This window comes from Alligator mississippiensis, chromosome 3 (genome assembly GCF_030867095.1).
Source record: "Alligator mississippiensis isolate rAllMis1 chromosome 3, rAllMis1, whole genome shotgun sequence".
In the NCBI taxonomy this organism is placed as follows: Eukaryota; Metazoa; Chordata; order Crocodylia; family Alligatoridae; genus Alligator; species Alligator mississippiensis.
In genome coordinates, this window is record NC_081826.1 from 253,870,152 (window position 1) to 253,884,322 (window position 14,171).

Sequence of the window (14,171 nt, forward strand, 5' to 3'; positions counted from 1 at the left end):
CAACAACTTTCTCCAGCAGAGACTACTATCACAATGAGGTTAATTGCTGGGAGTCCACACAGCACAGCCCGAAGACTTGCCCTGAAAACTGTCAGAGTAACAAAACACTTTTCATGCAAAGGTATTAACATGAACAACGCAACTTCACAGCAGGTAAATAGAGAGACAGCTTACACTGGGAAGGGGCATGTGCTCCTGCCCTCCAGCTGATTCCACCCCCTAAATAAAATGACCTATTAGATTAATTTTCAAATCCAAAACATATCTCTGATCATTTGTAATGGCATGGAGTTAATTATCAATCGTCCTTGCAGGATAAAAATTGTTATGAGCGAAATGCTGGAACTATTTACCTGCTGAAGCCCTTCTCTAGAAGGAACAGATGTTTTCACAATATCATTGATAGCCCACCACTGGTCAGCAAGGTACAAAGCTACAGCTTGGAGAGAACAGAGGTATAGGAGGTTAGTATACCAGGGTAATTTGAAGGAAATATGTTAATTACCACTACAAAGTTATTAGCAGGGATCCGGGTTTCCACTCACCATAGAAAAAAGTGGTAAAATCAGAATTTTCTCATTCTAAAGAGGAAAACACAGATTTTCTCCTTTAAAGGAGAAAAATGCAGGAAATAGTGGATTTCCCCTTGCAAGCTGGCAGAGTTGCAGCCTGCAAGGGGCTAGGGGGAGTGGGAGGAAGGTTGCTAGGCAGTGGGCGCCATGTGCACATGCGTACATACACATGCACATGGCCACCGGTAGTAGTTTGGAAAGCAGCTCCCCACAAGTTGCGGTGGGGGACTGACGCCCCCACAGTTGGGGGGGGGGGGAGGAGGGAGGGAGCTGGGCAGAGCTCATGCTGGGGATGGATGATGCGTGGGGCGTGGAACAGTCATGGGCAGCTCATCCAAGGGAGGAAGGCTGCCTCCCTGCCACTGCACATACTCCTGAGGGGGGCATGGGGGATGCATGTCCCCCAGTTCTGTGCATGAGATGGGGGTGGGTACAAGCTGCCTGCTGTGGGCTCAGACCTCCCTGCCCTACTGCTCTCCCCCTGGGGCCTCCATGGCTCAGCAAGCAGGACCTGGCACAGCATGTCAGAGCAGGGCCAGGGAAGCTCGATGCCACTCCTGAAAGCCCCACACCACCGTGGCGAAGCACCCCCTTCCCGCCCAGCAGCAGCAAAGGCAGCATCTGCGTTGCCACCCCTGCTGCCACTGGGCAGGGGCACCTCACTATGGCAGCGTGGGGCTCGCAGCGGTGACACTGAGCTTGAAGCCACCCTGCTCTGCCCTGCTACTCAAGGTCTCACCAGTGGGGCTGTGGGGGTAGGGGGCAACAGGGTGGGAAGCCCAAGCACACAGTGGGCAGCCCACACCCACCTCTCCCTCCCTGCCAGATGGGCTCTGGTCTGGCCATGCTGCCTGCAGAGGTGGGGGAGCTGGTCTCTGCACTCTGCTTCACCGCAGCAGCTACTGCCTCCTGTGGAAGGCAGCTGGGGCTCAGGCATTGTTGCAGGGGGCAGGGGACCCAGGTCACTAGCCCCATAACCCTAGCAGTTGGGGGCCCCTCTGGGAGGGGGGAGAGCAGGAGACTGAGTGGGGTATGAGGGGCACCAGCATGGCTGGTAGGGCTGTGGGTTGCAAGTGAGAGGCACATGCAGTGGTGGTGGACATGGGGGTGGGGAGTGAGGGATTTGGGGGGTTTTAAAAATCAATTGGTGATTTTATCAGAGAATTTGCCATTTTTAAACAGAGAAAACCAGGATCCGTGGTTATTAGTTGTACAATTATATAGCTACCAAGTTAAGTAGACATCTAAGCTGTAATAAGTTTATTACCGCTAATTACAGTACAATTCTAATTACAATCGATATGCTTGGTGTTACTCAGCCACTACATACTCTGAAGCAATTATTTTAAAAAAGACCTCTATAAATTTATGTATGAGAGTCCACAGAAGTGACTTAGAGTTGGGATTTTAAGTTTTTGTTTTCGGTAAATCTTAACAAACAGAGATAAGTATGGAGAGTGTTAGCGGGACAATTAAGAGACGAAGACAGCATTCTGCCCATGAAGTGGCAGGGGCAAATTCAGGGCTTCTCTACACGTGCAAGTAAAGGTGCAACAGGATCCAATGCACAATCCACACAAATGCACCTCTTGCCATGCCATATGTACTAGTGTACCAACAATGCCAGCCTCAGTACCTCTATGTCACCTTTTCCTGCCTTGTATGTGGTCTCTGAGGCTCTGCCATGCCATGTGTGCAGGGCAGAAGGCATAATTGTCAGATTACATATTACATCCCATTACACCTAATCACCAGTGCAGGGGGAGCCTGGGATCACAATCCTGGGCTCCCCCTGCACCAGCTCCCATGACTGCAAGCCCCGCAGCCCACATCACTGTGGGGTTCGCAGCAGCAGCATGAGGGGAACACTGCAGCCACTGCAAGAAGCACCACACCTCATGAGGCTTGCAGATGGGTCAACGTTCTCCCTGCTGCCCTCACTTTGAGCCTTGCAGCCAAAGATGCAAGCCCTGTAGCTGAAGACAGTGTCACTACTGCAAGCCCCGCAGTTCAGGAGACTTACAGGCAGGGCAGCATTCTCTCTGCTGCAAGCCAGGCAGCTGACAGCACTGCCATCACTGCAAGCCTTGTCAGCTGTGGAGCTGGCAGCAGGTGATGCACCCCTGTGCCTAGAAGCCCCTCAGTTGACGGGGCTCCCAGCCACAGGAGAACACTTGGCCACATGTTCAATTAATGGTGTGATTAGAACAAGATACAAAGTTATGACACATTTTTTGTGGAATAGCTTTGTAACTTATTGCTTGTTTTGTCATGTCATTAATTGGTTGAATGTGTAGCTGGATCACGACTTAAGGCGTGATTACCTGGTTAAATTACCTTAAACCCAATGTGTAGAGGGCCTCAGAGACCACATATGAGGTAGGGGAAGGTGACATACAGGCAGAGAGGCTGGCACTGTTGCCACAATGGAGTGCCAGAGGATGAATGCAGTAAGAGATAATAAATCTATATAACTCAATCAGAGTAGGCAAGACAGCATCCACAAGTTTAAACTTAACACGATACACCAGAGTGGGCCTAAGTTAGTCTTGCTTGATAGAAGAGAATATGAGTGTAGTAGCCTAGGATGTAGACACACAACTTGTTTACTGTGGAGTTAACTGACTTTACTCCATAGTACAAGTGAAGCAGACAAACACCATCTTACACAAGTCACTTCACTCCAGTGCTGCCCCTCAGAAAGTGAGGAATAACTGTGTAACTGGTGACCACTTGCATTTCTATTCCTTTAGTTCAGTGGTGGCCAACTTTTTTGGCAGGTGTGCCTCAAGCTAAACTCTTCCCCTCCTCCGGAAGTGTCACTCTTATCCCCAGTCTCCTGAGGCATACCTGATAAGAGTTTTGTGCCCTGGGGCACCAGCATGGAAGCAAGGAGACTCAAGCTTCCAGCCACACAGAGGAAACTGAGACGGGATGCTGCCACAAGATGACGGGTCCCCACCAAGAGCCAAGCTGCCCTTCCCTGGCCCCACACAACCACCACAGTTTTATATGGCAAGTCAGGATCCAAAGTCCTAAATTCAGTAGCAGCCACAGGGCCAGAAAAGGGTTAACTGGCTCTTGGCAATGATAGCTGACACTTCCCCATTCAGCAGGGTGCATTCCCATCCCTCCCTTTACTGAGCACCCTTGCATCACATCCCATCACAGCTATTCATTCAGTGAAAACTATTTCCCCTGCATGGCCAGGCACTGTAACAGTGCCTGCTGCAGGCAGCCAGCCAGGGACAGCTAGGTGTGCTTCTCATCACAGAGTTAATTTATCTGAGTAAAATTCAGGGCGAGTTACTCCACAGAAATCATATTGTCGGCCTGCCCCCCACCCCTCCCGCTGTGGATAGACTAGAGAGAGTAATACATATATCAAGGCATACAGAGAGTAGAAAATCCAAGGAAAGTGTGTGTTGCACTTAATTCAGTCTGTCACTATAAATTTAATTAACTAGTCCTTTCTTGGTTGGTAGAATTTAGTTGTGGATAACAATCTATAGACAAAACTGAGAATAAAAAGCTGGACACGCATGGAATGAGTACAAGACTGGTTACATGCACTTGGCAGAGAGGCAGAACACAACATTTATATTAGAATTTAAATTAAAATGAAACCTGTGAGTGCATCCTCTGGTGCAAACAAAGCAAGAACTTTGTGCGTCTGATCTCCACCATAAAGAGGAACGAAGCCTACAGTTGACAAGCTAATAGGAATCTGAAACAAGAGTTCACAATGCTTCAATAGATGCTGGTTAACACAGCATTAACAAAATATACAAAGCATGCTCAACACGACAAGCAAGCTGATTTACAAACCCTGGTGTTTTTTGATGATCTGCAAAAGAAAAACATTAAAATCTGGCCCTTGTTCACTCTTTATAAATGCAGACTTTCAGAAGATGACCTCTACTCTGCAAATAAAAGGAAGGTGGATTTTAGAAGGGTTTTTTTTAATTAGTATTACTTTATTTTAACATTATAAGTTTAGGTTTTATCTACCCATGTTTTCTCCTGGAAGATTTTTATTAATGCCTAAAGAATTAATAGATGGATGACATACATATTGAGCCATACACTTCACACTAATAAAGCAGCCTTGAAGTGATCAGCTGGGGTTCTGACTATGTAAAGCTCTTCATAGTCTACATTCAGGGACATGATAGGATAATCACTGGGGTCTCTAATGTGTGGGATCAATAAGGCACAAATGTAAAATATAGCACCTGTGCCCTAGAATCCTCCCTGCAAGCTAGACCATAGATTGAGCTGTGTTCAGCCTAACTCCAGGACCTGGTCCAGGGAAGTGGCACTCTCTTAATAAAGAGAACATTTTTATGCTAGTACCTAGTTAACTCAAATGCTGTACAAACAACTGGAAGCGCTGCCATCTCAAAAATTTAACACCTCACTTTTGATTATGGTTTGATTAAGCTTCAAGTTCACTGTGTTGCATCTTCTAATGAAAAGTTCCAAGAAACAAACAAACAAACAAAAAATACTTGATAAGGATAACAGGCAAACCTAATATTTCCAACTCTTCCCTCGCCCCTTGCAACTCACGTCATCTTTAGAACAGGTGCATTCCGCACCTCGCAACTTTGGGTGCTGCGACAGGCACTTCAGCATACAAATGTTGTTTTGAACATCCACATTTGGCATTAAGGTAATAACACGTGACAAAGTGAGATCAGGACACATTTAATGGCATTATCAGTAGCCTTTTGAAATTCAAATATTAGAAATATTTAATAGTGATATTGGACAACAAAGAAGCATCAGTTGTGGGGTAAACATGAGACTGACTTCCCCACAAAACAGTTTAAACTAAGATTTCATCTTGCTTCCATTTTTATTTCATAGGTTTCATCTATTCCACTTGGAAAAAAAAAAAAAAAAAAAAAAAAAAAAAAAAAAAAAAAAAAGCATCCTTGTTACCACAGGTATGATCAACAATGATCCACCATATAGATCCACCATATTACAAACTGCTGTTGGGTAGGCTAAACAATATGGCAGCTAGAACACAAAATGCCAAAAACTGGTTTCTAGAAGTGTTTCCATTAACAGAGCTACTTCAAGGGCAGCAAAATACACTCCTTTGAGTGTAGAGACACCCCTTTGGAAAATCAAAAGGACTGGCATGAGAAGCAAGGTCCACTAATGCATACTATTTTGCAGAACCAGGATATAAAAGATCCATTAGATGCAGTGAATGCAAGCACAAATTATGATCACTTAGAACTACTGACAAAAATGCAAAATCTGAACTCAGTTTTTTGGAAAAAACTTGTCTGACCAAGTGACTGAGATTTAATTTTTGTTTTGTTTTTTTTAAATTGTTATGTATAAGTCAATTAGCCAGGAACAGAAATAGCCAATATGCAGATCTCATTTTATATAAAACTCAATGTACTACTTAATGTTAAAAATTAAAACAGTTTAACAAGAGATAGGGACATCTGGATAAAATTCAAAGCTTTGCTAAAATCTATTTTTTTTAACTCAACAGGTACTAATGACATTTATTTTAAAGTCCACAGTAAGTTCAATTAAATTAAATAAAAAAAGAAGAGGAAAAATTTGAACCGATGTATTTGTTGGTTCTTACTTTGATGTCACTGACAACAGACAAGAACTCTGGATTATCTGGATCTCCACATCGAAGGTCAGACATATAGTCTTCTGCAGAACTCTCTAAGTCTTCATGACTGTAGTTATCCAACATATCCACAGGGAATGCCATCCCTTGAAAAATGAAATGTATATATTATTGCAGATAAACCATGTTTTGCACCAATTATACCACAATGACTTTATAAGCTAGCACCTCTTCTCTTCAGGAAGGCTGTTCAGTTAAATTAGAAGTACTGATATGAGGCACATTTAGAGTCTGATTTAGACCAAGTGGCTTAACATACAGGTTTCTCCACAAGTAGTGGAGTAGTATTCAGCCTGATACATTTCTTTAATGCAGGGATTGTGTTTTGCCTGTGTATTCAGGCTATGCCTAACAGAGTGCAACTAAGACTGAAGTCTCAAGCTTGGAGCACTAGCCCAATCAGAAGAGGAGGATAATCAACCCTAGCAGTTCCAGCCTCTCAAAGAATGAGAGAAGAAACACCTGTCTCAGTGTCCACACATCACAGGACTTCAAACTTGATTCATTCCTCCTGGCCTCATGCTCAAACCTTCTCAAAAGACACAAGTAAAATCCAGCCTCCTTCAATTGGTATCCCTCATAGTTAAGGTTTATGTTTTTAGGTTAGAACCACTGAAACACAAGTACCACCACAACTTAAGAACACATCCGTGAATAATACAGTGCTTTGACCTGTACTGCTACTTCCTTAGCCTACACCTGACCCATACCCACCATAAACTCTGCAATCCCCTCCACCTTCTCAGGTCACACAAATACCTCCTGCCTGCAAGATGCATGCCAATGTAAAGCAAAAAACAAAAACAAACAAACAAAAACACCCCCAAAACCACACACATACCCCACCAAGTGCTCTGGGTCATAATTATTGTCACAAAGGGCCAGCCAGATTAAGAGAATGGGGTTTAGCTCCCACCTGAGCCTAATTATCTGCTTCCCAGGTGATGAGTTTAAAGCTAGGGATCTTGTGACAGCTTACAAGTCATTTGATCCTCCAATAAAGGAAAAACAAACATCCCTACTAGAGAGAGACCTGGAGGAAGGAGGACTTGATTTATGTGGCTATGTTAGACTGTTTTGTTTTAGGAAATAAACCTACCCCTGAAGAAAGGGGGCAGAAGTTCTGCTGCAGGTCAGAGCTCCATTTGAGGCATCAGTTGGTACTTTGCCAATGGCCTACCATCACTAGGAGTGCTTCAATCCTAGCTGTGACCAAGCGATGCTTAAAGGAAATGGTGTTATCAGTTAGTTACAAACCTGGTTAAAAGCACTGTAAAAATAGGTGGATGTAAATGCATGATGAGGGTGAAAGCAACAAGTCAGCTGGGGCACTGTAAATAGCAGCTTCGAAGTAGTGGGAGAATCTTTGGTTCAGCCCTTACAGCAAACAGTGTCAAATCCTGCACAACAGGGAGGGGGTCCTGGAATCCCAGCCCCCTCAAACAGTGCTATCAGGCAGTAATTGCAACTCTAAAAAAAAAAAAGAAGCTCACATGGAAGAAAAACCTTCAGCCAAAAGCATTGGGTTGTTTTCTTATCTTTTCCAGAGCAAAGTCATTAATCAGATTTAAACTGCTGTTAGTGCAATTTTCTACGAACACTTGAGAAAATAAATGTATACTTGTCTTCTGACTTGGTCCCTTTCTTCCCCCCTCATCTATTTTTAGTTTCAAGATTTCTCTTTCCTTTCCCTCTCCATCTTCCCACATCTATTCCTCCATATTTGCCTGCCACTCAGTTATATCCCTCACTCTGGACCTGTGTCACCACCTCATCCCTGATGCTTATGGATGCTGCTGTTTCTGAGTGTCTGGCAACAGGCAAGTGAAATCTCAGTGCTGTCTGCCACTGTCTACTCTTCTCTGCCACCACTCAGCAGGGAAGGGTAAAAGTGGCAGTAAGTACAACAAAAAGAGAGATGGGCTATGTCACAGTACAAGTTGTCCTGTCTATCCTAGTTTTAAAACATGTCATCCAATGCTTTCTTCTTTTTTAATTCACCTTTTCATTCTAGCATAGAGACTGGTGAAGATCACCTTACTGTTCCAAGTATTTCATCTTCCACTCCCACGCTGAATCCTTTTCTAGTTTCTAAATTCCTTCCACACTGAGGCCAAGCACTACAATGACCCTTCTTTGCATGTATCATTTCACCCTTCCCTGCCTACTAGAATTAGGGAGTGAAGTAAAAGGGGCTATTTTGTATACAAGACAAAGAAAGAAGGACAGAAGCTAGTCTTCACTGAAATAAAGAGGGGCTGAAATTCATAACATGCAAATGCCATATAAAAAAAAAATCTGTTGATTCTGAAAGGCAGAAATTAGGAAGAAAGTGAGAGATTACATGTAACTGGGAAATACTGACTGAATGAAGCTTTAGAATGAGATTAACTGCTACAGACTAAATAAAGCCCTAGGATAAAAGCCCTGTATTTTATTTCAGGCAAAGGTTGCTTCCAGCTGCTGAACAGAGGTGAAGTTGAGAATACTGATCCATTAAAGTCTGACATAAAAGGAATGATGAAACCCAGATTTTGCTTTCCCCCAGATTGGCATAAAAACTGCTCAATAATACCTAAGTGTCTGAACAACTATGAGAACAGATAATGAAGGCTCACTACAAGTTACACGACAATGAGGTATGCAACCCACACGCCACAGCTAATATCCCCTAGGCCATCATTCTTGGCATTTTTAGAATATAAAAATAAGGCAGCAACAAAGCAGAAAAATAAAGCAATAACCAGTTTTGCTGAATTCAAGTTTCTTCTGGTTGTGTTTCTTCAGTTTCCACATATCTAAAAGAGTCATTTATGCCTTAGAAAGGAAAGACTCCAGCCTGCCCCCACCACTACTGTACAAGCAATGCAAAACTACTGTTCTGTGAGCACACCCCTACCACCATTGCCCCTGCCATAAGCCCATCCCTCATAGGCATGGTCCCCATGCTATGTCCCTCTGCTGGCATAGCCATGCAAGCAACATGGGCCCCTTCCTCCACTATGTGAGCAGTAAGTTTACCAGGCCCCCTCCAGCTAGGCTGTCCTGGCCCAAAGACTCAAGCTGCCCTTGCAGTGGCAGGAGCAATGTGGGGAGCGGCAGTCAGGCAGTCTGCAAGCCAACTGCTAACCCTTTGGGAGTCACAGGCTACCAGCTGGACCACGCTGCTCTAGGTCACCAGCAAGCAATCCCAGAGACAAAGATGTAATCAAATTTCATAAAAGATAGCATGACCTGTTGAAAGCACAACGACCTGATTGGCCTAGCAATAAGCAAGTTACAATTCCACTACTGAGGAATCTGTAATTTCAAATTTGAAAGTTTCTTTAGGACCCTGGAAAACAATTAACCTGAAGATTTTAGACTCCAGAAAGTGTTCTGCTTAATTCTGGCATGAGAGTCACTGGTCAAGTTTCAGGTGAAAGCACTGCATATTCTTTCAGGTTTTCAGTGTCTTAGGAGTACAGGGGTTAAGGGGCTCTAGGAACATCATGAAGCCTATCATTTTCCCCTCTCTCTCTAAGCCTCTGTGTGTTGCATGACTGTAAAACTGTCAGGTCAAATCCTTGTCACATATTGTGGGATTGTGCTCTGTTCATGAGACAGCCGTCTGATTGGCTAGGCAATATTCTGGCTGAATGAGCAAAGTAGATATAGCCTTAAGCAACCTAACTCATTACAACCATTCATGCAACACAGATATTAGAGAGAGAAAGAATGTTCAAATATTTTTTTTAAATCAGGAAAACAAGTCATTTCTTGTTTTCATTAAAACAAAAGCCAACTTTCCCTTTCTCATTGTAAATGCATCACCTTGCACTTTAAAAGATTTGCTGAATTGTAGCTCATGTAAATTACACTTGCTTTAATGCTGAATTACAGACTTCGTTGTTTTTAACGTCCTACAACCATAAAAATAGTTAGAGGTGGCATTTAAGTGAGCAGTTCTGTATTCCGTTGCACATATAATCTAATCTACAGGCATAAAACCTTCATTAACCAAGTGGTCAGATTTATTTATTTAAAAAACAAATAAAGTAGGCAACAGCAAGCTTCTAAATCAGTTCAGATGATAAATTTGAATGCTAACTGAAATCAGCATTCTCAATTCAAAACAAGTGTTACTCCATCTCCTACCCCTATCCACCAGCCAATATTTTATGTACAATCACCATAACGATTCCCACTGCTAAATGATCAGAAGATAATTTTTACTGTCTACACCAGCTGGTTTTCCCTTTCTGTATACAAGTTGTAGTGCACTTCTTCACCTATACAGGGGTAGAAAATGAGGCATGATAGGGGGAAAAGGATAGGTTAAGTCTAGTAGTCTCAGTTTAATTCATGAGAAAGGGAGATATCTATAGGACAATTTTTAAAGGCTATAATTGGGAGTGCTATGGAAATACATCCATAGAGAGTATGATGTCCTATGTCCTAGTATAAACAAATAGACCATAATGGCATTTATAAGTCACACTGTCAAAGGGTGGGCTGCTTATTAGCTAATATGCACTACACAATCCAAGATGCACAGTACCAGAAACCTGTACTAAATGGATGAAGAGATTACATTGGATTTTGATAATATTCAAAAAACTTAATTGTGAAATTCCGAATTATTAAACATTTGCTTTTTTGCCAAGAATTAAGACTATATTCTTTTAGAACCATTTCCCTTCCTTTGAATAATATAGTCCCTAATCCTAAAAAATACAGGTTTCCCTTGCCCGGCACCGGGGTTAAATTCCTGACAGTTCCCGTGGTTGGCAAGACAAAAGGCTTACAGGAAAAATGGCAGGTGACAGGCTGATGTGCAGCCACGGAAAACCATGGTTACTCCAAACTGTATACCACAGTAGACAAAATGGTATACAGAATATTTAGCATGGATACTCAAAACTGTGGTTGGCGAGGGAAGCCTGTAAAAAATTTATGCTATGCAAAATAAAGAAAACAAAGTAATTATCAGCATCAGGTCCCCTATTCTGATTGTACAAAACCCTCTTTTAAGCATAACACTACTCGTATGGAACTGCCATTGCAGGGAATAAGAGTTCCAGGTCAATATTATCCAAGTAAATGGGACACCAAGTATGTCCCAAGAGAAGAATCTTATTTACCACATTCACAAAGATTCCTCCACCCCATCATTTTCAAAACAACCCAGATAAAGAAAAAAATAAGCTGCCAAGAGACAAGTTTAAGTTTCTATATGAAAGGATTTCCCCACCCCCCCCAAACATTAGATAGTCCCTAGATCTCTGAAGTTCTAAATTTCCTGCTAAGAGAATCTCTCAAGCCACAGCAAACACATTGGGGTGTTTTCACACATGCTCCAGTGGTGGGAAGGGGAAGGGGGCGCTTCAAATTAGAGTGGCTCTGAGTGCCACTCCAATTAAAGCACCCAGAACATCTTATGTATCAGCATCCTTGTACTTCAGAATGGCGGCAGAGGTGCTTTACCTAAAGATCATTGAAGGAGTTTTAGTTAAAGCACTCCTGCCTCCATTTTGAAGCCTGAGGATGCTGATACACAAGACGCGGAGGCTGCTAGAGCATGGTAAATACCACATTCCAGCAGACTCGATTAATCGAGTGTGCTCTGATGTGCTGTAATTACAACATGCCAGAGCAGCCCCCCAGGTCATGTACAAGCACCCATTTTTCCGAGCCGAAACCTAATTCAAGCCCTTTCAAAAGGGAATGCACTAGCTAGGAGAATAATGTGCCTAAGGAGAGGGTTGGGGGAGGGCGAATATATATACATACACATATACGCGCGCACACGTGAGAGAGAGAGAACGATAAAGGATATTCTTCCTAAAATCTGGTGCTTACCATGAATTCAGAACACTACTTGTTCCAGTGAAGCATAGGCCCCAAGGTACAGAGTGCCTTGCTTAGAAAGATAAAGGACACTAAATCTTACACTATAAACTATATTGTTTCATACTCTAAGGCTGTGTGTCACAGGATTTATGGCTTTAAATTATCTTTTGGCTCCTGGTTAGAAATATGAGAATGTTGTCTAGTGGTTAGGTGGCTAGCACAGGCCTCGGCAGATGGAAGTTAACGTCCTCTAGGATTTTGGATAAATTGCTCCATCTCTGTCTCTGTAGCAACAGATGTTGCATTTGTCCTGAGAAACTGTGCCTGTATTTGTCCCAGAACAGAAAAGTCCTGGGCTTAGCATGTACATGCATCACCTATCCTACTGGAGTTTAGTGGGCAGTTGATGCACTTTTCTGCCACAAACTCAGGGAAGCAATCCCAGGACAGACCTACTTTGTGGTGTCTTGGGACAAATTGCTAGGACTTCTTATCCCATGAACCTTTATTAAGCTATGTCCCAGAACAATGGACATGGGCATCTGAATAATCACACTTTGTCCAAGGAGAAAATGGCTTCTCCCAGGACAAATACGACCTCTGTTTGTAGCCTCTTTGCCTCAGATCCCCATCTCTAAAATGGATCTATACCACAGAAATGTTGAGAGAATAAATAGGTTAATGATCATAAACCACTGAAACATTATAGAAGCGATACCAAGCACCAGAGACAGAGGTTTAAATAACAAAGTTTAAATATATAATTAACTTCTGAAATTATAAAACCAGAAATGACCAAAAAACTTTTAGTAATATCAACTGTGAGCTTGACTCCACCATCTAATAACTATAGTTTCAAAATACATGAATACATTAAAAACTAGAGGTGAACCAATATATCAATCTGATATTGGATCGGCACCGATATAAAGAAAATTTTCGGTATCGGATGCCGCCAATAATTTGTCTGATAAACGCCTGTGTGTGCGTGCAGCCACAGTGCAGAACATAGGCAGCAAGGGGCAGAGCCGGAAGCATAGAGAGCTGCCTGCAGCAGGTAAGTCTGGTGTGATGGGAGGGGACAAGGTAGGGGAGGGACGTCAGGGTGACAGATCAAGGCCCCCACAATGAGGGAGGGTATGGGGCTGGGGCTGCCCAGCCAGGGCCAGGGCGGGAGTGGGACAGAGGCATGGCTCGTCTGGTGCTCGTCTGGCAGCTCCTACCACTGCTCCTGCCACTCATCCAGGAGGGTGGGGGGAGGGAGGGGCCGTACCCCCGGATCTGCATGGGGTGGGCTGGGCTCTTCCCAGCTGGGCAGATCCGGGGACACCCCACCATGCTCTCCCGGACAAGAGGTGGGAACAGTGGTGGGAGCTGCCAGATGAGCACCCGATGAACTGCGCACAGCGGCTTGAGCCTTCCCACACACCCCTCCAAAACACCATGCCTCCGTTCTATGCCCGCCCCTGCCCATGCATATCTGAGGGGTACATGCCCTGCCCCCGCCAAATGAGCCACTTGAGGTTCTGTCCTGTGCCAGCCTGGCTTGGCAGCACCTGCCCCTGTCCCTGCCCCATTCCCTCCCTCACCACAGGGGCTTTGATGAGTCTCCCCCTGCCTCCCTCCCACCACACACCCTTTATACCATACCAAACTTACCAGCTGGATGAAGCTCTTCAAGTTGAAGAGCTGCGTATCATCAATCGGATCAGTATCGGCCCCCAAAATCTATATCAGTGCACCCTTACTAAAGGCTACTCATCAGGTTTGTTAGAAAATCTGAAAAAAGAAATCTAAAAATTATTTAAATAAAATTTCTTTCACGATATAAAACCCTTTAAAATTAAAAATGAAAGTATGACTCTGCTATAGTAAGACCCAAATTTACTACAATCTATAAAATAAATGAAATAAAAATAATCTTCAAGCACTTCATGTTAGCTGCCAAAGTCAAATCACTAAACTGATGGTCACTGGCTAAGCACTCTTAAACAAACTTAAACTAGAGTTTATGTGCTAAACCAGCTTTTGGTGCAGGCTTTTCTACAGGTGCAGAAAAAATAATTTTCTTAGTTTAATTTGATTAGCTGCTGAAA

General features: G+C 43.4%; 1 protein-coding gene across 3 annotated transcripts in view; it reads right to left on the bottom strand.

Moving 5' to 3' along the window:
• FAM169A (family with sequence similarity 169 member A) overlaps positions 1–14,171 on the bottom strand; it is a 63,239-nt gene that overhangs the window by 34,396 nt on the left and 14,672 nt on the right. For 2 of the 3 annotated variants that reach the window (XM_019482498.2, XM_019482519.2), the window contains exons 2-4: positions 6,193–6,329; positions 4,200–4,299; positions 354–439 (exon numbers count right to left, since the gene is read on the bottom strand). In XM_019482498.2, coding sequence (XP_019338043.1) covers positions 354–439; positions 4,200–4,299; positions 6,193–6,327 — 321 coding nt within the window. In that variant the 5' untranslated portion in view covers positions 6,328–6,329. Of the gene's footprint in view, positions 1–353; positions 440–4,199; positions 4,300–6,192; positions 6,330–14,171 lie in introns of those variants that run through there. The other variant, XM_019482526.2, reaches the window with a different exon arrangement.